The following is a 25070-nucleotide window of genomic DNA, read 5'->3' as shown; positions in this document are numbered from 1 at the left end:
TTGATTATCATGTTACTTCAAATGTTTCCATCCGTTATGATGATATGAAATGAGATAATAATAAAAACATGAAGCCGTTTGGTGCGTTTTGCTTTCATCCAAAATATGATACAGTACATTCAAACGCGATCGCGCAGCAAAATATTAAACATTCAAACGCGATCGCGCTCAAATATAAAACATTATGGTTACAATATACATATCTACGTTTGAGCAGATATCCACAAACACAGTAACAGTAAACACGGGTCTAAATATTATAATATTCCCCATATATCTAGCAACAGTTCAACTGCAACGTGACATTTATGCAACAATAACAAACTAATATGTAAGAATTTCTTACCTTACATCTTTCTTGTCTTCAAATCACGTTCTTCTTCTTCTGAGGTATCCTAAATCCAATGTAAGCTCAGGCACGTCTTTCAAACTCGACGAAAAGTGAAGTGAAGTGTTTTGTTGTTGAGGTAATGAGCGAGTCCGCGTTCCATGTGGAGAGTTGCATGTGAATATCTTTTGCGCGAGTGGGCGTGGCCAAATTAACTGTAATGAGGAAGCGTTTGAGAAGCTGGACATCTTGTTGGTTTTATACAAATTACTTAAACAGAGAATATTTATTTTCGTTTTGAATCCGATCATTTAAAAGTACACACTTAAATGTTTATAAAGGTATATGGCTCACAAATGTGTGACAAGTATTCGCTGAGTTTTGTTTCAGTTTATAGACGTGCTCAAGAAAAAAAAGTTCACCGCGACAGAGAGGCAGAACGCACACCCTGTTTATTTTCTTTATTTTACAAAAGCACAATGTTTTGGTTTGATTGTAAGTGGACACATACAAAAGGAGAAATATCACAGATTCTTTTTTTATATTTCTTTTTTCTGTATGACTATAAATGACTGAGTAATTTAAGTTTATAGGGCTACAATGTGGAGAAAATCCAGCAAAACGCGCCCACGCGTTTGTCGACCTCAGAGGGTTAAAAACAGCCAGAATAGTTGTTTAGTCCAAAAAATAAATAAATAAAGTCATACATAGTGTTATACTGCCCTCTTGTGTTCAAAATCAGGTAGGCCTATTGTATCTATATAAAAATATACTAGGTATGTCACATTATTTTGAGATTATTTTACCACCGGGTTAATCGACGTGTGACACCGCTGGGGGCTTTAGATTCGCTAACTTAAAAACGAAAGTAAAATATGTTCGCCCGCATGGACATTGATAATGGTGCAGAGCGAGCGTTTTCAATGAATTCCTATGGAAGTAGGAATGAACTAAAAAACGTTGACTCTGTTCTGCTCGTTCCTCACCGTGGACGCGCACCGTTATGAATTCCCATGCAGCCGTGAGCATTTTAGTTTAATTTTAAAATTAGCGCCTTTCGGGGGGCGGATTGCTTGAAATTATTTTACAAAAGCACAATGTTGTGTTTTATTGCGACTGTACACAAATATAAGTTAACACTTTGCAGTTTGAATGTCGTCCTGTATGAACAAAATGACGGAGTATGTGTCCACTGTTCAATCACGCCCGCGCCACACACACACACACACCAGCATTGCAATCTTGACATCGCAGCCTGTTCATTATAGCCTTAATAAAATATAATAATAAAATAGTCAACCTAACATATAAAAATTACACTGCTCTGTTTAAATAGTCAGTAGTACAATTCGTACATTCACAGTAAGCACCGCTCCACTGTGATGTTTCCAAGCACATTTTAGCGCATGTGAAGAGGATGATTTTTTCTGGCGATATTGGAACACGTCTGAAGTACAAAGCCTATAATAAAGAATAGTTTAGCATCCAAATACATCGCAAATGTTGAAACATTTTGATTCTAATGAGAGGGTTACGTGAGCCCAACACTGCTTACTTTCGTTTTTATTTTTACATTAAATTTAAAGGATTTGTTGTGGAATATTTTGAGTGTATCATAAAATCAGAATAAGGTAAGTGAAGTAATATTTTCTATCTTTTATATATATATATATATATATATATATATATATAAAAAGACAGAAAATATTACTTGACTTACTATATTTTATATATTATATATAAAAAACGGACTTTCTTGTCCTGTCAGCCGTTATCCTGTTCTCGTAGCGCACACTCTTCAATTGCACGCGCAAATGCAGCGGCGCGCGCTGAATCGCCTCACTGATCAAGTGCAAAAGAAACTACGAGCATGCAACGCCGTTACGTTGTAAATTACACAAAATAAAAGTATATAATTATATATATCTAATTATTATTATTATTATTACTATTATTATTATATCTACAGTATATAATATACTGTTATATATATATATAGTGTTATAATTTATTTTATTATTTTATCTTTATTTACAATTAAAAACTTCACAATTGCAGCCTTAAGGCCTGTTCACACCAAGAACGATAACTATAAAAATAACTATATTAGCGTCCACACCAGAGGATGATATTGTTCTGCTTATTCTAAAGGTATGCTTGTCTGTCACTTTAAATGCTCAAGTTTGTTACAGCAGGGTGGATTCTGATTGGCTGTCAATGTTTTTTTATCGTTCATCAGCTGCATAAAATTGTTGAGATGTCTTAACGATCACAAGTTCAGTATGGTGTACCACAAGGCTCAGTACAAGGACCGTTGCTGTTCACTCTGTACATATGCTACGCTTGGGAGATATCATTAGGAAGCATGGCATTAGTTTTCACTGTTATGCTGATAATACGCAGCTCTATACACAGCTCTATACCTGACGAAACTTACCAATTCACAAAATTAACAGAATGCATAGCTGATATAAAAACTGGATGACTAGCAACTTCCTACTACTTAATTCTGAAAAAACAGAGATTCTAATTATTGGACAAAAAATGTCCTCACGTAATAATCTAGAATACTGTCTAACACTTGGGCTACATCTACATTAATCCTGATACATTTGAAAACGGCGTTTTCGTTTATAAACGCTCTCTGTCCACACTAGTGTTTCAGTGTGGATGAGAAACTTTTGAAAAACGCCTGAAAACGCTAAATTCACCTTTACTGCGCATGCGTAAAACCCCACAAAAGATCACTGACATGATTCAGATGGAAAAATAAATAATGAAGTTATTAATTAAAATATAATGAATATAATTTTATTTAGTAAAATATCTCACCATTCACTGATGCGGTCCAGGTCGCACGCAGACACCATATGTTTGGTCTAAAACGCAACTGCTCTCATGTTTTACCGCAGGACAGCAAATTTGAGTAAACTGTCATCTTTGCAGGACTGTGATATGAAGAGTGTGCAATGTAGAATATTTTTAGCAACAGTGTGAAAGTGAATAGCACATAACAGGCACAATACTGGTATGAACATGAATATCTATTGGTACAATATGCGTCACATGACTAAATTTACGTCATCGTTTTTAAATACCACCGGTTTCACAGTCCACACTACAACGCGAAAACTGCGTTTTCAAATGTATCCACTTTGGAGTGCGTTTTCAAAAAAGCTTCGTTTTCATTAATAAAAACGCCATCTCAGTGTGGACGGAAGGCCAAAACGGAGAGAAAAAGATACGTTTTTAAACGAAAACGTATTAGTGTGGACATGGCCTTGATGGCTGCTCTGTCAAACCTTTGTCGTGGGTGTGCTCTTTGATACCAATCATTCATTTAAAAGTCACGTGTCTAGCATCTGTAAAACCGCATTCTTTCATCTTAAAAATATATGATACATATGCTGTCAATGAAAAATGCAGAACAATTAGTCCATGCGTTCATGACATCAAGGCTAGATTATTGTAATGTTATTATGGGTGGTTGCACTGCACGCTTAATAAACAAACTACAGCTGGTTCAAAATGCAGCAGCTAGAGTTATTACTAGAACCAGGAAGTATGACCATATAAGCCAGATTCTGTCAACACTCCCTATTAAACATCGTATAAATTTTAAAATATTGCTGATCACTTACAAAGCACTAAATGGTTTAGCTCCACAATACTTGAGCGAGCTCTTAACGCATTATAGTCCTTCACGTCTATTGCGATCTCAAAATTCCGGCCAGTTGATAATACCTAGAATATCAAAATCGACTGCAGGTGGTAAATCCTTTTCCTATTAGCACCAAAACTTTGGAACAATCTTCCTAACATTGTCCGGGAAGCAGACACACTCTGTCAGGCTAAAAACACATCTCTTTGACTTAGCATACACATAACACACTATAGACTTTTATAATTCAATGTTAGGCTGCATAGTTTAGGTCAGCCGGAACCAGGAACACTCCCCATAAATCCTGATGTACTTGTAACATCATAATAAGGATGGCGTCTACGCTATTAGTCTCTCTGTTTATCCGAGGTTTACCGCAGTCCGCCGGATCCAGGCCGTATCCAGATCCAATGAAAGACCTGCGCCTGGACATGATGACAACGCAGTCCTGAAGTGTCAACTAGTCCCTCCCTGTTTACTCAAGTCAGCTGGATCCCGGCCGTATCCAGATCAGATGGTGGACCTGCACCTGGACCCATCCATGACGTATCCCTGAAATGCCAGCCTCATCAGCCCTGTGAAGGCCTCATCGACACGACCAATCTGACTTCTGACCTGTAATGCTGCCTGGATCATAATCATTTACTGTTCGCTCGTTGGCCAGAGGAGAACTGGCCCCCGACTGAGCCTGGGTTCTCCCAAGGTTTTTTTCTCCATTCTGTCACCTGATGGAGTTTTGGTTCCTTGCCACTGTTGCCTTGGCTTTTGGCTTGTTTAGTTGGGCACATTTAATATTCAACAATATTATTGATCGGCCTTACTTAAGGTGGACGATGATGCAATTTTATTCTAGAAACAAACTTTGTTGTATTATTTTCATGTTATCACTGTGAAGCTGCTTTGATACAATCTGTATTGTAAAAAGCGCTATATAAATAAAGGTGACTTGACTTAAGTAATATTAATTAACTACATGTACTTACTATAGAGTTATGGTTAGGGTTTAGGTTTGGTTTAGGGTTGTTACCTGTAATTATTAGGGGTGTAACGATTCGTTTTAACAACGATTCGATTCGTATCGCGATTCGTGGTTGTCGATACGATTCAAGGACGATATTGGTTAATTTAGAACGATACGATCCGAAACGATTCAGTGACTTGAAATCGATTCAGTGACTTTTTAGCCAAAAATTCTTGTAAGGGAATCAGGTATCAATTAATTATGGATATAAACAAACAAGTAAACAACAATTAATGTCAAATGCATTGACATTTTATTTGAATAACGTAGGACTGCACGATTATGACAAAAATCATAATTGTCGATTATTCCCTTGAAATTGTAATTGCGATTATTAATTACGATTATCACAACATTGAATGATGTTTTGAATAGTTTGGCCATGGGACCCACATTTCCCCATGGTCATCAAGCCGCGACCCAGCTTTTTAGGAATTATATAGGCCTATTATAATACATTTGTTTACACAAAAATTGTTGACACACAAGTTCTGTCCCCCTTTACTTAACATACAAAGAAAATTGTAAGAATATGACAAATACTGATAAACAGTAGGCACTGCGAGGTTAAGCAAATAGCAGTCCCAAACTAGTTTTTGTTAATACAATCTTGGTATGAGCCACCACAGTCATATAAAAATATACAAAATAACCAGTAAGTGGCATTTTGTTATGGAAACAACAACAATTAGGCTAACATGGTGATACACAATACTTAGAAGAACGGGTAAAGAAACATGGAAACTGCTCCTGATAAATAGCAACACACATGACGTACCAATAACGTAATTTATTGGTATTTTACTTTTATTTCGTGACTTACTAATTTACTAATGTACATGCTCGTATTTCTTTTGCACTTTAGTGAAGTGATACAGCACGCGCCGGCGCATTTGCGAGTGCAATTAAAGAGTGCGCGCTACAAGCACAGTATAACGATGACAGGACGTGAAAGTCCGTTTTTCTGAGGTGAGAGACTATTTCGTTACAAGTTATGATAATAATGGTAGAATAATGACACGGACATATAGCCTGACAACATCATCTGAGCGCAGATACTGAATCTTGACAACATGTTTTTTTTTTCTAATTTAAAACGTAACGACGTTGCATGCTTGTAGTTTATTTTGTGCTTTATATATAGTGAAGCGATATAGGTCTACAGCGCGCTCCGCCGCATTTGCGCGTGCAATAGAAGAGTGCGCGGTACTGCAGTATAGCGGCTGAGAGGACAGGAAAGTCCGTTTTTCTGAGGTGAGAGACTTTGCGCTGCTTGATGTCTTTGCGCTGCTGCTGGCGCGTCACGCATGGCGACGACGTCACAGATAGGCAGACTGAATCGAGTAACGTTTAACGCCTTTATCATTAAAAGTGCTAAGAAAAAACATCCATATAAAGTCTGACGTGCTTAAATCCAATGCGTTATTTCCTAGTATCGATACAATCGATTCATTACCTTTTAAAACGATGTTAGATCGATATATGTCGTCCAGAAGGCCAACTTGCCGAGCACAGATCGATGTAGTTGGATCATAGGAATATAAATCGATACATCGATGTAGTTGATGAATCGTTACACCCCTAGTAATTACGCATAATTTACTGCTATTACTATAGTAAGTACATGTAGTAATGTGTAACTACGTCACCTTAAAATAAAGTGTTACCCTAATTTCTGCTCAGCTTCAGCAAAAATGGTCTCCCGCATTCTTTAGAACATTTGCGGCAAATAGACAGAAGTGCCATTATGTGCTAATCTACTCTTTGTAAGCAAAGCAAAAAACGCAAAACATTTTGACGGCTTCGCCTTTATTGTTTTACCATCAAGCAACAGGGGTAAACAGCGGCTGCGAATCAAACAATACAGTGTGAACACAATCCAGCAGGGGGAGGGTGGGCAATCGAATTTGGGTTCAGACCAGGCAATCAAACCAAGTGTGAAAGGACCCTGAGATTCAGTCCTCTGTTGAGAATGTAGGTAATGCCATATTGCCCGATTTGATGCATTTTTTTCTTATCTATCTGGTCCAGCAGGGTTTAACTTTGCACTATGTCAAAGGGTTTTGATATGGTCATGCTCTGACAGATGAAATGAAACGACTGATTAATTATTCATTCTTTTTTTATTGGCTGCTACCATACTGGGGTTTACTTCAACATAACCATTATGTGGTCAGTGCAATGCGGTCATCTCTGTGTTCCATGGAAAATAAAACCTATAGCTTTGAAGTGACATGAGGACGAACAAAATTAAAACTCATGCTTTAATTACCAGGATGAAGCTGGGGTTGTTGCGGTTCCTCCAACTGAAGGACGGGACACTGATCTCAGGGTAGAGTTTCTCATGCAGTACCTCACAGCCATTGTGAGTGTGGCCACTCAGAATGAGGCGGGGCTTGAACCACCACAAGAGCTGTTATTGAAGAAGATTGTCTGCTTTTATTATTCATATTAATGTTTTTGGCTTATTCTGGTCAAGAACTTGATATAGAGTGTACTTCAAGTCCCTCAAATCAACGACATCTGAATATCTTTGAAAGAGTTGATGCCATGATCCTCAAGACTTTGTCAAATGCAGCTCTTCCTCAAAAGCGATCATTCGTTTGCACATGGTTTGATATAAACGTGCACCCTGACTCCCAGAAGTTGTATAGATGTCAAACAATCAGATAAAACATATGATTTAGGAAAGCTTTACGTGTCACCATATCCGGGTTACTAACCAAGTTCTACACACTCACAAATGTTCTAATTATGACAAATAAAGTGTAGACACAGTAAATAAGATATTCACTGTGCAGTGTAGTCTGTTTCTTTGATTATAACTATTTTTGCAATTGACAGCCAAGCATTTTTTGCTGTATATATTTCATTTCACAATTTCATTAAAAGTTTTGTTTTTCATGCTGCTAAGAAGACCAACAGCTATGTATACTACAAAGTTTCAGGAGTGACAACCTTATTTAATTACGGGCTTGAGTCTGATATAGTCTTCAACAAGCAAGCTCAGCATAACACTATATTGGTCTAAAAGAGATAAGTGAGAGCCACAGCTAGCTAAGGTGAGAAAGTAACGCAAATGTAGTGCATTACTTTCCATAAAAAAGTAACAAATTATTATTATTTTTTTTGGGGGGGGAGTAACACCATATTGTAACACATTACTTTTAGAAGTAACACTCCCAACACTGCTTGTGTTTGTGCTTACTGAGCATCTTGTTTTTACCTTTTTGGAGGCATTCTTAGATATAACATCATAACGTTCCCGAAACAGCTGGTACCGTTCATCCAGAGGGGCTGCGTCTACACCTGTACACATGGCATCACTCACTCTATACAGAGGGTAATGCTAGGAAACATCAATGCCATTATTACAGTGAAGAAAATACTACAATTTCTAAAGAAATGCACTTATTTGAAATACCATAAAATACTATACATTACTACAACTATATGTGAATAATAAAAAATAATTTTGGTTATTGTGATATATACAGAAAAATGCACACTATCTCACCTGTAGTAGAACAGGCGCTGTTGGGGCAAAATTCTCTGTGTCCCTGCACTGGCCATCATGCTGTGAACCCTAACAGAGTTAAAAGTACACAAGAACAACCGCAATAGAATAAGTCAACATCACAACATTTTCACATATTCATAACATATTCACAAAAAAAAAATCTTAAGGCTAAAAATGTATCCTAATGTGGAAATTTAGGAGCAACTCTTAATAATTAGGGGTGTGTCGCTCTTAATTTTTTTAGGACTTGTACATTTGTCTTTTAATAGAAATTCACAAGGGATTTTAACGCTAAAAGTAGATCCTAAATCTAAGACAGCTTAAGTCCTCATGAGGACTTCTAAATCCCTAAGAGAATATCAGAAACGATCCATAGCACGGCTGCCGTTGTCAATACGTGTCACAACCAAATCAATATAGTGGAATATTACAATGACATTGACTTTTTAAAAAGGAATCACCTGTATCGCAAGGGTATTTTAAGTGCAGTTACTCCTGTTTGGCTTTCTTTGTCTTATCTTTGGCGGTTCTGTATTATTATTCATCGCTATATGCGTTAGTTTAATTGAGTGAGGGAAACTTGCTCAGAAAAAGTGGCATTCTCCATGGTAACAAGGTCAACCGTGCCTTACTCTTATATTAAAGGAGAACTCCGGTCAATTTTAACATTGAGCTCATTTTTTTGTACATTTGGAGTGCTGTCAATACAGAGAACAACGACAAAAATCGGTGTTGCCTACACCGAGTTATTCTATTTTTAAAATTTGCACCCTGTTGACTTCAATGGGGCAAGTACTAAACCTGCTTTTAGCCTCTTAACATCCTTGATGTGTCATTACAAGTGCACAGAAAATGTGAGTGATTCCTTCAGAGTGAACACGAGTGAATCTGACTGCAGTAGATGTGAAAGATATGTATAAAAATGATGTTATTTCAGCCAGCGCAAATACCTGTGTTTACATCCTGTTTTTCGGTTGAAGTCCAAAGTAGTCGATTGCCGAGTTCACGCGCGTGATCATAGGTAACTAAACCTAAGCGCGTGAACTCGGCAATCGACTACTTTGGACTTCAACCGAAAAACAGGATGTAAACACAGGTATTTGCCCTGGCTTAAATAACATCATTTTATACATATCTTTCACATCTACTGCAGTCAGATTCACTCGTGTTCACTCTGAAGGAATCACTCACATTTTCTGTGCACTTGTAATGACACATCAAGGATGTTAAGAGGCTAAAAGCAGGTTCAGTACTTGCCCCATTGAAGTCAACAGGGTGCAAATTTTAAAAATAGAATAACTCGGTGTAGGCAACACCGATTTTTGTCGTTGTTCTCTGTATTGACAGCACTCCAAATGTACAAAAAAAATGAGCTCAATGTTAAAATTGACCGGAGTTCTCCTTTAAGAGTTGCTTAGTAACACTTGCTCTTATGAGTTTTGTGAATAGGCTTTAAACTAAAACTCCTAGCTAAGATAGTGGCAAGATAACATTCTTTTTAAATACAGCCCCTGATGTGGTTTTCATAGCAATGTCAATCTTAAATCTTCACTGATAGCTACAGTATTATGAAACAGGTTACAGCAGTGCATAATCGTGCCAAAAGGAATTATCTTTTAAAGGAAACTCCCTCTTACTGTTAGACTCACAGAGAAGTCCAAAAATTATTATTATTATTTTTACTGTTTTATTTTATGTGTGATCATAAGATGTGGTTTATGATAAACATTTCAATTTAGAATTACTGCATGTCATAGGATGTCACAGGTCAATTCAAATAAGTGTAAAGTTATTGTTTGTAGCTCAAAACTTATCTTAATGCCCTTTTTCATTTGTATTTATTTCCATAATAAATATGTGACCTAACCTTTTAATATGTGTATTTTTGTGGACTGTTCTGTGTAAACTCTAATGAGCAAAGTTTTGTAGAACTCAAACTACAATCAAGTAATTGTATAATATCAATAAATATATCAGTTCAAATAGCAAAATAGCTAAAAGTATTCCTAATATGTTAGACTTTTTATTGAAAGTAGCCTACATTTACCTGTTGAGACATGCCTTCACAAGCAACCGTATGAGCTGTATTAGTGATGTTTGAGTTGAGGGAGGAGCGACTACATACTTCACCTTCATTGGCTTAGGATGCTTAGGGCACAATTTAAATGTATGCTGGAAGTATTTCTTAAAAAAAATACACATATTAGTTGTCAATTATAAATAAAAAAAATAAGTAAAATATAATCATAATATATTTATTATAAATTAATATAATATAATATATATAATTTTATTTAAGTAAATATAAGCAAGTTTGAATAATGCAAAATGATGAATTTAACAAACGCATAGACTATCGATTAACAACCTTGGATTGGATTATCAGCCATATCAGCCTGTAGCCCAAGACTGGTTGCCCACTGAAGATAAGCAGGGTTGAGTCAGTAACTGGATGGGAGACCTCCTGGGAAAACTAGGTTGCTGTTAGAAGAGGTGTTAGTGAGCCCAGCAGAGAGTGCTCACCCTGTGGTCTGTGTGGGTCCTAATGCCCCAGTATAGTGACGGGGACACTATACTGTAACAAGCACCGTCCTTCGGATGACACGTTAAAACTGATGTCTTGACTCCCTGTGGTCATTAAAAATCCCATGGCACTTCTCCTAAAGAGTAGGGGTGTAATCCCGGTGTCCTGGCCACTTTCCCTCCATTGGCCCTTATCAATCAAGGCCACCTAATTCCCATCAACTGAATTGCCTCAATCATTCTCTCTCTCCTCTCTACCTAAAGCTGGTGTGTGGTGAGTGCACTGGAATCTATTTTGATTAAGACTGTGCCTTTTTCTATTGATAATGTAATTTCTGATGTGAATGGTACATATGCAATTGTAAAAGGGAAAATTTCACAAACGCCAGTAGTATTGGTAAATGTATATGCCCCAATTAATGGATAATGTACATCCAGCTGGTTATCTCAGAATAAACCACCTTCAGGCTGATGCAAGACATCTTCACATTGGGGGTTTATTCTGAGATAACAACCGGCTGGATTTACATTATCCCGCTTATTACACGGCTACTTGCCATACTTGTTTTCGTGTCTAATTATTTACTTATGAGTTGGCATTGACACTTTTATTTTTTCATCACACTTCTCGACCACCATGGAGGCTCAATTCTCTACTTCTATCTGATTCAGCATTTATTTTCAGTATATTGCTACTTCAATAGATGATTTTCTCCTTACTAACCAGATGATTTTCTCCTCCCTACTAATTCGACCGATTCAATCTCTTATTCTTTACTTTGACAATCTTTGAAGGCCTTTTTAAGAGGACAGATAATCTCTTATTCTGTTTATGTTAATAAGGAAAAGAGAAATAGGATAAAAAAGCTATCTGATAATATTCAAGACTTAGATACTAATTATAATAATCATTTTAACCCATCCAGTCAAATTTAGTGCTGTAAACATCAATAGCAGCTTTAACTTGTCAATGCTGGCAAATGACCATGGTACAAGTGAGATAATCCACAGCTAGCTGTGCATTAAACAATTTGAATGCACTCCGTGGAGGCTTTGTGTCCGGTGGTTCTTTGCTTCAACATCATGAATTAAAAATTGTTTAATGCACAGCTAGCCGTGGATTATCCCTTACACATACATATATATATATCCATATATATGGTTACATTTTAACTGACATTGACTACTCTAAAATATATCAGAGTTTATTTTCTATTGTATTGTCCCTTGAGAAGATATACTAAAATGAGTACACCCCCTCACATTTCAGCAAACATTTTAGTATATCTTCTCAAGGGACAATACAATAGAAAATAAACTTGGATATATTTTAGAGTAGTCAATGCCAGTTAAAATGTGTGCTTTGAGTACAATTCTCTCATACTGACCACTGGTTGTTCAACATGGCACTTCATGACAAAGAACTCTATAAGGATTTGAGAATTAGGTTCAAGAATCTACTTGCTGCACTAACTGCCACAGACTTTTACAAAGGATTGCAGTTCTTGAAACAAAGTTACTTGCGGGACCACCAAACCAGACGGAACACACAACAGAGCTTCATCATGGACAACCTCAGCATATAGCCGGTGAGTCCCATGAAACTAGTGCTCCTCGACAGGTAGAGAAACAAGCCGACCGACTTACAAATTGATGGCACAAACAGGGAGCGAGACCCAAAGGCACTCGAGACATCAGATTGTCACGAGCATCACATATTGCCGCAGTAGCATCCTCTACCCCAGATACAGCTCTGACAAGGATTGCAAACACTGGTCTCCTACCACCGCCTATACATTTTGAGAACAGATTTGAAGTACTAATGAATGTAAATGAGGAATCCCCAAATGTGATGAATGTGATCGATCACAGACTGAATGGGCCAATAGCTAACACTGATGCTAACTGGCGCTCAAGGTCGAGCAGACAGCGGCACTCAGCTCAGAGCGCAGCCGAGCCCAGGACTCTGATAGTGGGGGACTCCATTATCAGAAACATTAGCAGCAGGGATACAACTACGTGCTGCCTTCCACAAGCAACAACTTCTGATATAAACAGGGAACTTCAGAACATTCTGATGAAACATAAGACTGCAAATCGACTCATCATTCATGTGGGGAAGAATGACACTCATAAAGAGCAGTCAGAACTCCTTAAGAAGGATTTCAACGAACTTTTTGAAACACTAATAAGACTGAAAGTTCAAACATTCATCAGTGGACCACTCCCAGCAAGAGGAACAAACAGGTTTTCACGGTTGCTTGGGCTTAATACGTGGCTGCAAAAAAACTGCAATATAAAAGGAGTGAACTTCATTGATAACTTCAATCTTTTCTAGAGTCAGAGACAACTGTTTCATCAGGATGGCCATCACCCAAACAAACTTGGTTCAAGAGTGTTAAAGGACAATATCTACTTCTCTACTTGATACTTCTCAATCATCCTTCTGCAGTGTGTGCCAATCTGAACGGCACACACACACCTGGACACAGTATGAAAGACCACAGGACTTCACTTCAGCAGCAAAATGGACATGCGGTTGACATATCACACAAGGACAATGATAACACCACTCCGCCACAACAACCTCTGCTCACGGACACAATCTCAGCTGAGCCCTGCCCACAGAGCTCACCACAGACAGACATATTAGAACTGCTCCAAGATTCAGCACCCAAGGATGACTTCCTGGACAGCCAGGGAAGCCAGGACAGCATATTACAGCCTCCGATAACACCAGAGCAACAGCCCCTTTCACCAGACACTTTATCCCTCTCTCCAGCATCTCCACTTCTGTGCTTCTCACAGAAAATGGAGGATCTGGTGTATGCTAGAACCAAACTATCCCACTCTTTTGCTGCAAGCCCCCAGATACCAACCAAAAAACGGCAGGCACCTCAACCACCAAAGCCTGCGGGCCCAGCTTGCCCTCCCCCTCCTCCTGTGAGAGCTCGTCGGCCTCTGCCACAACGCCAGGGCCCACACTAGCGATGGGACGAAACATCGTTTGACAAAATATTGCGATACAAAACGTGATGAAACGCATCGAGGTCGAAAAAAATGGATCGCGAAATAAAGATAGATGGCACTGCTGCATGATTTGCGTAGTATATAAATAATTTAGTGTATTATTTGTGTGTGTATGTATATGGGGCAGACATACAGTCTATGGTGGCAGGCTGGCAGCACCATCTGCTGATCAAGCAGGGTAAAACTAAATGAAAAAAAAAAATTATATCCGGGGAACGGTGCGGTACGTCGTCACGTCAAGACAGCGCATGTTGCAAGTTGCAACAACAACACTGCAGTCTACAGCGAGCTAACAAATATTAGCATTAGCACCAACTGCCTTGCCCCCAAACAGCCGACCATGGAGTCAAATGAGGTCGAAATTGATATGTCTGGCAGTATTTTGGCTTTCTCATTAACCCCCTGGGGTCGACGGTATCGCCGGCGATACCAGCTCGCTTTTTTTCAGTTCAGTTCAAAAGAAATTAATTTTGCTCTGTGGACTTTGATATTACAAGCAAGTTTCATACATCAATCGATTCTGTTAAATGTGTATTATTTTGTGTATACTCACAATAAAAACAAAGTGTTGTGCTTTTTGCCAAAAAAAGAAAAATAAACGTGATGCGAGTTCTGCCTTCTCTCTGTCAGTGAAGACCATTCTGAAACGCGTCCGAAAATGAACTGTAACTCAGCGAATACTCAGTCAAACAGGCATACAGACACACAGGCATGAAGCTTGAATTATCTTCTTTTAAATGAGGTAATTTATATAAAAAACAAATATTCTCATCTTGTGAAATCTGTATTAAAAGAGAGCGATTCCAGTCGAGCTAATTAGAGCTCATTCAAAGGTAATGTGACTCCGCCCACGGAGAGCGCGTGCTATTCAAACGCAAATTACTGAGGCAATCCAAGCAAACCTGTGAACGCCCCCATATCAGCTCGAGAAAACACAAGTTTATTCATATCATTGTAGCCTACGTGTTTACACCATCTGGCAGCGCTGTGAGGAATAATAATAATGGAGAATCTACCTCAGAGTGCGGGTATTGCAGGAGAGAGGATCCGAATATGTAGTAAGTTTTTTTTCCTTCTCAAGTTAATCGCGTTTCTGTGAATGAATGAACGGCAGCCGCAGAGATGCGCGCTGTTTACCACAGCTCGCAAAAAGACAGTTTAAATTTAAATTGCGTCTCTGTGTGAATGAACGATGATGTTTTAGCAAACTGTATTGCTATACTGAGTTGAGTAAAAATCGACAGAAATATGTCGAAATAAAATGTAGGCTATTTGTATAAGCAACGTATTAAACTGAAAATTAACATTTATATGCCCTAGTATTTCATAAAAACAACGTTACAGTCAGGCGTTTCTGTTTGTGAATAAATGTTTCGGTTTTAGCAAACTGTATTGCTATACTGAGTAAAAATCGACTGAAATATGTTGAAATAAAATGTATTTGTATAAGCAACGTATTAAACTGCAAATTAACATTTATATTTCTTATAATAAAAATGAAAGACCTATGTTACAGACATATGAAAGACAACATTTCGTTGATTAGTTTTGGATAGATTATACATTTTTACTGTAAAATATCTGCCACCTCAGATAAGCTTTTGTTTGCCAATATTTGCTCATGTTAAATATAGTATGTTTTGTCAAAAATAAAGTTATCAAATAATCAATCAAATCCTTACCTTTGAAATATGTATGATAAAATGTATACTTTAGTTTTTACAAAGAAAGATTACACTTGAATTGTTGCTGTAATTGTAACCTTTTTAATAAAAAAATATATTTACAAGGTAGATGTAAACAAACTATTAAAAGGTAAATATAAGCCTTTTCTTTAAATAATTTTTATTGTGTTTTATTAGTGACAAATTTGGGGAGAGGATAAATATTCCAAAACTGAAAATACAGTATGAGAATTAACTGCACAATTACTAGACATGTTTTCCTTGGATATTATAGGCCAAATTGCAAGCACAATATGTGGAAAAATAAAAATTGAGATGCTTCCAACTGTTGCTCTTGCATTCTTGTGGCTCAGTGACTCACCTGAATGAAAGGGTCATTAAGTATGCGGGCCCCATTGTCTCTTCAGGTGTGGACCACTAAATATGCATGATCGTTGACGCCCACTCCGCATATTGCCTTTCCAAACAGAAAGTGCTTTGCAAAATTCAAATCAATGTATTGTGTTATGTGAATGATAAGGCAGGGTGATTTTCACATCATTTTGAAGAAAAAACACTAGGTGATGACATCCATTAGACAAAAGTCTTATTGGCACATATTTAGAATGTGTTTTATGGCCTTATTTCAGAAACTTTATTTTTTATTTTTTTCAATAACCATGCATAAACATTATTCTCTCAAAAATGCAGACATGTACATTCTTGTTGCTCACATATTATGGTAGCCCTGTTTGTGCTAAATAGTGTGTAATTTTTTTGCCATTAATATGTTTATAAGCAACTGAAAAAAGCACAAATGTCAGGGCATGTCAGAACATCTCAAGGACCCCAAAAACAGCCCAGACCCCAGAGGGTTAAAAAAGACAAAGACGGCAATAGAGTAACTGACAAGACTAAGACTGTGTGTAAGCTATGCCATGCTGTCATTCCGTACACCACATCCAACACATCAAACATGAACCACCACCTTCAACGTCACCATAAAAATGTGAAGACGGCCCCGGAGAAAACGAGCCTACCGAAGGGACAGCTGACCATGAAACAAGCGCTGACACCAACTCTACCTCCGTCAAGTCCGCGTGCAAAACAGATAACCAGGCTCATTGGCGAATTCATAGCGGACTATATGGCTCCATTTAACATGGTAGAGAACAGAAAATTCATCCAAATGTTCAATGTGCTGGAGCCCAAGTTTAAGATGCCATGTCGAGGACATTTTTCAGAGAAGGTAATCCCGGAAATTTACAATGAAACCAAACAAAGCGTGAAAGAGTATCTAAAAAATGCCGACTGTGTCGCCCTGACCACCGACAGCTGGACCTCGCGTGCAACACAGAGTTATATAACCATCACGGCAGAAGTCATCAACGAGAAATGGGAGAGAAAAAGCTTTGTGTTGCAAACTCGTGAGCTAAGTGAAAGTCATACTGGTGTTAACATAGCTCACGTGTTGAGAAATGCACTGAGTGAGTGGGAGCTAACGAGGCCACAAACCACCATTGCTTGTGTCACAGACAACGCGAGCAACATGGACATTGCTGTGAGAGAGAGCGGTCTTCACCCTCACATCAAGTGCTTAGCGCATGTTGTGAATCTGGCCAGTAAGCGAGGCTTGGCTGTATCCCGCATTGCGCGCCTTCTTGGTCGTGTGCGAAGAATAACTACATTCTTTCACAAGAGCACCACGGCCACCGCCTTCCTGACCAACAAGCAAACCCAGTTAGAGCTGCCTCGGCATAAACTCATCACCGATGTCCCGACCAGGTGGAATAGCACATACGACATGCTGGCGCGCTACCTGGAGCAACAAGCAGCTGTCTCAGCAGCGCTGAGCTGCCCAGGAATCCGAAGGAATGCGAGAGAAATTGACTGGATAACACTGATATATCAGATGTCGAGGACATAGTGAAACTGCTTAAGCCACTGAAGACAGCCACAACAGTTGTCTGTGATGAAAAAGAGCCCACTGTTTCACTGATAATGCCACTGAAGTTCATGATCGAGCAAAGCATGTCACCAGACGAAAATGACACACAGACCATCGCCAACATGAAAAGCGCTATTCTACTCGACATCTCGGACCGGTACTCTAGGGACTGTAATGACATGCTGCAGGAGTGCACTGCGCTTGACCCACGATTCCAAAGCCTGTCCCATCTGAATGATGAACAACGCGAGTCCGTCTATGCCCGAATACGTGAAAAAGCTTCAGCACTTCATGAGCAGCGCAACCAGGTAGGCTAACTTTTATTGAAAAAAAAATTAGGTGCCCTGCGCGTGTGTGTAACTCTGTATGTGTAGGCCAGAGCCCGAAAACTTATTTCTCATATTGTTTTTTTGTTTTTTTATTAGTCGATGAGAGAGAGAGAGAGAGAGAGAGAGAGAGAGAGAGTCTCTGTGTGCGTGTGTCTGTGAGAGAGGGAGGGAGTGAAGGATTGAAAGACAGAAATGTTTGAGCTAGTTTTATTTTATTTTTTTTCAGACCAGTGACATAGATGAAAGAACCACTAGGGCCAGTGCTTCAACATCAGGGGCAGCAGCAGAGCAGGCCAGGGTCATGTTTGAGGCAGCACAGGGAGCAGAGCAGAGCCAGGAAGAGCCAGTGGAAGGAGAAAGGCAGATGCAGGACGTGACACAGCCTCCCCCACCAAAAAAGACAGCGTTAGAAGATCTCCTTGGGAGCTCCAACACTACTGTTGTTGAGACAGTGCAGTCCAGCAGAGGGATTGAAATGGAGATACTCTCCTACAGAAATGGGATTCCTATCCCACTCAACAGTAGTCCACTTGAGTGGTGGAAAGTTAATGCATATGCTTACCCCATACTTGCCCCCCTTGCCAAAGCCTACCTTTGCATTCCTGCTACGTCAGTGCCCAGTGAGCGTGTCTTTTCCACAGCAGGAGACATTGTGTCTGCTCAAAGATCACTGATTACACCAGAACATGTTGATATGTTAGTTTTTTTTGAAGAACCAGTCCTGAGATAACTTAACCTAGGATTAGAGCAGCACTAAGGGAGTGTTCTTGTTTGTGTTTGGCCAGTTAGGCCTTGTGTTTCCCTGTGTGCAGCTGAAACAAAAATAAATAAGTTGTTGTTATACAGTAATATTTTTTTCTTTTTTGATATCGTATCGTGACGTATCGTATCGTGACCCTGGCATATCGAGGTGCATCGTATCGTGAGTTTAAGTGTATCATCCCATCCCTAGCCCACACCCTCCTCCATCTGCTCGAGATGAACCAAAAACAACTGATACCAGCTCTCAGTGATATGTGTTGGGTCCCAGCTATGATAACAGTAACTTTCTCAAATGTTTACAGAACAAGCGGGAACCTAGTGTGCCTGTATCTTTCTCTATTGCTGTTCTATTACAAGATATAAAGTCTAAGGCCTTCAATAGCCGTACAGGAAACCCAACTAATCTGGTGCCTATTACACGTCAAACTAAGATTGCTGTGGGGACAAAAAGTAAGACTGTAAAGTTAGCACTTTTAACCTGTTAAGCTGCAACCCCACTTTTGAAAAATCCCCAGAAATGACATACCCAAACTGAAACAGATACAGTTCATGAACCCTTTGTACTAAAAGCACAAGTATGATCTCATTTGAAAGCTGACACCTGGCAGTTTATTGTAAATGTAGAATTAATTATTGTCATAATGAAAAAAAATGTTACAAATAGCTTGAAAGTTTTGTAAAGTTATTAGAAATTAATTTTTATGAAACATCCTCATGAAAATAAAATTGAAGTTGGCACTGTAGCAATCTAGAAAAGCACTACAGCTAAAGCCACATGTCTAAACATTTTATGTTTAAAATCTGAAGATGATAAGTCCAAAACTCTGTATTTAGTTAAATGTTTTTCAAGACCATGTCAAATTACTTTATTTTGATTTGACTCTAAAATGCAACTGATGTTTATTGCCATCTTCTAAGCATCTATCCAGTATATTGTCTCTATTGTTTTGTGGTGCAAACGAATCCCATTCAGTCTCAGTCTCCCCCTGCACACATTCACACCTCTCCAGCCTGATTATGGCTCGAAATATGCATTTCTTTTGTCTGCATTATAGTTACTAACGACTGGCTATTCACAGGCTATTCATAGGGTTTCAGTCCCTAATTTCTTTTCTCAAAGTTCACCTCACATTTTAAACTGTATCAAATGCATTTATTGAATAAAGAAACATTTCAGAAAGCATTAAAAAATCATAAAAAAGTATAACTTTTAGGTGGCAGGTGCACCTAGGGCTAGCTAGCATGTTAGCTTAGCACACCATCAATACACGACAATTTATGAGATTAAAACCATGTTTGTGCTCCAAACCTACTTTATAACGGAAGAGAGTATTTTAAATAATCTTCTGTGATCTAATTTGGCTTCAGATAAAAAAATCAGACAGAAAATATACTATTGTATGGTATTCTGCACAATGACAGTCTATATAGATTAGCATTACATTATAAATATAATCTATTATTATGGAAATACCTGGCATGGCTTGAAAAACACAGGTAACTCAAATATCATTGCAATCATGTTTATTGTCTTCAAAACTAGAGGTCGACCGATTCATCGGTCGGCCGATTAATTGGCCGATTTTTTTGCATTTTTAACATAATCGGCATCGGCCAATATCCAAGTGTATCAAGCCGATTATTAGGCGAGCGCATCTGTGGGCAGCCTAGTGTTGTTGTTGTTGTTGTTGTTGTGGAACACGCGTTCGACGCACGTTGCGCCTAGAGTCATTCTCCAGCAGAGTGAGCAGACCTCATCCAGTGCTTAAAGGAGAACTCCGGTCAATTTTAACATTGAGCTCATTTTTTTGTACATTTGGAGTGCTGTCAGTACAGAGAACAACGACAAAAATCGGTGTTGCCTACACCGAGTTATTCTATTTTTAAAATTTGCACCCTGTTGACTTCAATGGGGCAAGTACTAAACCTGCTTTTAGGCTCTTAACATCCTTGATGTGTCATTACAAGTGCACAGAAAATGTGAGTGATTCCTTCTGAGTGAACACGAGTGGATCTGACTGCAGTAGATGTGAAAGATATGTATAAAAATTATGTTATTTAAGCCAGCGCAAATACCTGTTTACATCCTGTTTTTCGGTTGAAGTCCAAAGTAGTCGATTGCAGAGTTCACGCGCATAGGTTTATCACGCGCGTGAACTCGGCAATCGACTACTTTGGACTTCAACCGAAAAACAGGATGACTCACATTTTCTGTGCACTTGTAATGACACATCAAGGATGTTAAGAGCCTAGGGTGACCATATTTTAGTTTTCAGAAAACAGGACGGGGGCGTGGTTTGGGAGGCGTGGTTAAGGGGTGGGGGCGTGGTTGGGGTGAATGCATCAAAAAATACTTGACAAATGCATTCACAACCTTGCAACTATGTTATTGTACTTTAATACATAAAGTAATACATCCTTTCCATTCAATGTTTGGCCCGCAACAATAGAATAGCCTACTATTAAAAAAAGTTTAGCTTTTAACACCTTTTACATGACACTATTTCTTTTCATGGCCATAGCAGGTTAAAAATCTACTACAATCTACTAGTAAACAAACAATTTCAATCCTCCCGATGTTCTCTTGTAGCCTATACTTTCTTTATGTGGGCTTCTAGGTCGCTAGCACCTTTATTTGACACTGAAACGTACGTTCCATCTTTGCCGTTCATGCATTCTGCTTTACACGGATCCCGACCGAAACGAAAAAACGGGAATTTTCTCTGTAAATCATTGTGAATTTACATTTGGGCTTTTTTTTTTTTACACTGTTAGCTACTTACATCTTATCTCGCACTTGACCGTAAACTGAAGCGTCGGCCGTCGAGTCCTGGTCGAGTCACGCACGCTGCTAAAATTTAAATTCTGTGTCTGTGAACGTAAAGTCCGCCTACTTTGATTTGATTGGTCATTTCAAATATTCTGACATTGACGAGCAGTGTGACAGACCAATGAGGCTGAGATGAACACACACACACAAACACAGAGGCCTCTGTATTCTGACGTGCTCTCTGCTTGCTGCTGCGGATTGAGGAACGCGCTGATGATAACAAGAAGGGGCGAAGCCGAAGCCGATTTCATATGTTTTGTGTGCAAAGGCAAGCGTGTATTTAAAGTACACACTTAATGGCCCAATGAAAAATAATGAAAACCAGGACATTTTCATCACTTTATAAAAAACAGACAGAACGGCCAGGACAGGACTTGAAAACAGGACATGTCCTGGGAAAACAGGACGGTTGGTCACCCTATAAGAGCCTAAAAGCAGGTTTAGAACTTGCCCCATTGAAGTCAACAGGGTGCAAATTATAAAAATAGAATAACTCGGTGTAGGCAACACCGATTTTTGTAGTTGTTCTCTGTATTGACAGCACTCCAAATGTACAATAAAATGAGCTCAATGTTAAAATTGACCGGAGTTCTCCTTTAAGGAAGGAGCTAAGTTCCTTGGAGAAAACTCCTTTATAGGCTATTTAATTAAAAACTTTTGATATGTTACTGCCAACTTAGAGAAAAAACATGAATAGGCGACATGACGATCGGCTACTTTGAAATTAATAGCGTAGTTGAGGTTGCATTAGCACAGCAGAAGGGTTGCTATCATGTCACAATAAGTAAGCAAGAATTTACAGACAGTGAATCTGAGACTTTTATTTGTTCTGTTTGTGTGTCTTATATTTGAGAGGGTTGTCACTCAATGCAGAGAAATAAGTAATAAAAAAAGAGACCAACTATATGCTAGTGAAGGACTGGCTTTGCTAGCGTCGTTGTCGCTAGGGTTGGGTAGCTACAGACAGACCCGGAGCTAATACGGCACTGGTGCCTTAACGACCGTTATTTACCGGATCGAATATCAACGCGCATTTCTGTGCTTCATATCAGTGCTACTGTTATGTCTGTGCTTCTCTTGGATGCTCTGAAAACGGACGTTAGAATAACAGAAACATCGCTTCGCTGCACTTGACACTAGTCAGCAGTTAACTTTAGCATTCCGTTAGCTAGTAGCTGGATTAAACACGGTTAAAATGCTGGCCAAACAGTAGTGTAATGTGTGACTGTATTTCGCTGTAGACTAGGGGTGGAACGGTACATGTATTCGTATTGAACCGAAACGGTACAGGCGTCACGGTTCGGTGTATAAATTTCCACGGAGAATACACGCTATAAAAATAAATAAAACTCGCGTGCAAAGTAATGCGGAACTACTGTTAGATACGCGGGTTCTTTAGGGACACCTAATCTGTAGCTCCGCTTTAGCTCCGGCTGCGATGTAAAGATTGCAATGCTGGATATGTTGTGTGTGTGTGTGTGTGTGTGTGTGTGTGTGTGTGTGTGTGTGTGTGTGTGTGTGTGTGTGTGTGTGTGTGTGTGTGTGTGAGAGAGAGAGAGAGAGAGGCGCGATCGAGATCGAAAAGTCGCGTGTGTTTACTTATATTTGTGTCAGTGTGCAAACGCGCGCGTGTGTGTGTGAGGCGCGGGCGCGATCGAACAGTGGAAACATAAAAACATACTCCGTCATTTTGTTTATCAGGACATCATTCAAACTGCAAAGTGTTTAAGTTACTGTTAATTAAAATGTTAAGGAAAACAAATATATTAATCTGAAATGTAGCAAATTAATTTTCAATTCATTCAGGTACAATTACCAAACATATCTCAAGGTCTTTTTGTCTTTTGTACAAGTGCAGATTGGTAAAGTGTTCAGTTTTTGTTGAGAAATTTTGTCTATCTTAAGTAATTATTTGTGTTACATTTTATCTTTCAAATAGAGGTTAAAAACAAGCACATAATCGGCCAAATATCGGCCAAATAAATCGGCAGCATTTATCGGCCATCGTCCGACCCGGATTTCAAAAGATCGGCATCGGCATCGGCCTGAAAAAAACCATATCGGTCGACCTCTATTCAAAACGTCGTATCTGCATGTTACAGCGATCTCTTGTTAGCTTTGTGTGTATCAGTGACGTCCTGGAATGTCACATGATCATGGCTCTTCTTCATGTTCCATATATGGACTATTATTGTGCATAATAGCGCCCTCAGGCTATTGGTATGAATTGAAAACACAGTATCAGAGTATCTAACCGCTCATAATGATTACATCGACGCATTTGGGTATAAATTCAATAAATATTATTCCTGTCTATAGAAATCTGATGTAAATATATGAGAATCTATCAATATTTCTCCAAATATGCACATTTTTTAGCTAAAAGCCCTGAAGGACGTTGTTTTGTGTATCGCTGTCATGACGACAGCACGGGAGTTTTTTTATGAATGAAAGTGGCTGACGCGCATAATTCATATCAAAGGTATCGACTCATTTTTTCATTTCATAACTCCTGACACAAATTAAGAAATAACTGTCGCTATAAGTTTCTCAGAATACAATAGTGGTCAAATACTGAAACTTGAGTCTTATATCTTTTTAATGATGTATAGTTTGTCAAGGTATAACATTAAATCTGATAGTAACTTTGAACTATATATAAAAAAAAACGCTTCAGTGCGCCCGCGCACTGGCAACGGTTAACAGGTTAAACATTCGCTCACTTAAAAATAAATCACTTCTAGTCAACGACTTAACCACAAACAACCTGGATTTTATGCTTCTAAATGAAACCTGGCTAGAAGACAGCAACAGTCCTCAATGAAACATCCCCTCCTAACTTTGCTTTTATGAGTGTCTGCAGAGCTGTTAAGAGAGGTGGGGGTCTAGCTGCTCTTTTTAAAGATATCTATCAATGTAAGCAAATATCATTTGGGAACTACCCGTCTTTCGAATATCTGGGTACTGTGTTAAAAGGTGCTCCACGCATTTTACTTATCATTATTTACAGGCCTCCAAAATACTCTCCAGCCTTTGCTGAGGACTTTACAGAACTGTTATCAACAATTACCTCAGAGTTTGACTGTTTTGCCATTGCTGGAGATTTTAACATTCACATAGATAGTGCAGAAAACAATATAGCAAAAGAAATCAAAACGGTTTAAAAACTTTTGATCTGACTCAGCATGTACATGGACCCACACACAATCGTGGACACACTCTAGATTTACTTAATCAGTAAGGGTCTAAACATTTCATCGATTGTTATTAAGGATGTAGCACTGTCTGATCATTTCTGTATTTTCTTTGATATATTGATCTCTCCTGCCACTGAAGCTAGATCTGTCTGTCAAGAAGAGATGCTTAAATGAGAACATTAGTGTACTATTTATGAAGGCTATATCCTTAACCCTCTGGGGTCTGAGGTGATTTCTGGGCCTTGGAGGTGTTCTGA

General features: G+C 38.7%; 1 protein-coding gene across 8 annotated transcripts in view; it reads right to left on the bottom strand.

Annotated features, from left to right (window-relative positions):
* mppe1 (metallophosphoesterase 1) overlaps nt 1-25070 on the bottom strand; it is a 134498-nt gene that overhangs the window by 62317 nt on the left and 47111 nt on the right. For all 8 annotated transcript variants that reach the window (XR_014029194.1, XM_081352692.1, XM_081352690.1 and 5 more), the window contains 3 exons: nt 8528-8596; nt 8237-8359; nt 7283-7423 (listed from right to left, as the gene is read on the bottom strand). Coding sequence is in view for 7 of the 8 variants with exons in the window: in XM_081352692.1 (XP_081208818.1) it covers nt 7283-7423; nt 8237-8359; nt 8528-8596 (333 nt within the window). In the remaining variant the exon portion in view is untranslated. The remainder of the gene's footprint in view (nt 1-7282; nt 7424-8236; nt 8360-8527; nt 8597-25070) is intronic.

Source organism: Scardinius erythrophthalmus (assembly GCF_964197995.2).
Source record: "Scardinius erythrophthalmus genome assembly, chromosome: 22".
Lineage (NCBI taxonomy): Eukaryota > Metazoa > Chordata > Actinopteri > Cypriniformes > Leuciscidae > Scardinius > Scardinius erythrophthalmus.
This window is presented reverse-complemented; position numbering and strand designations above follow the sequence as displayed.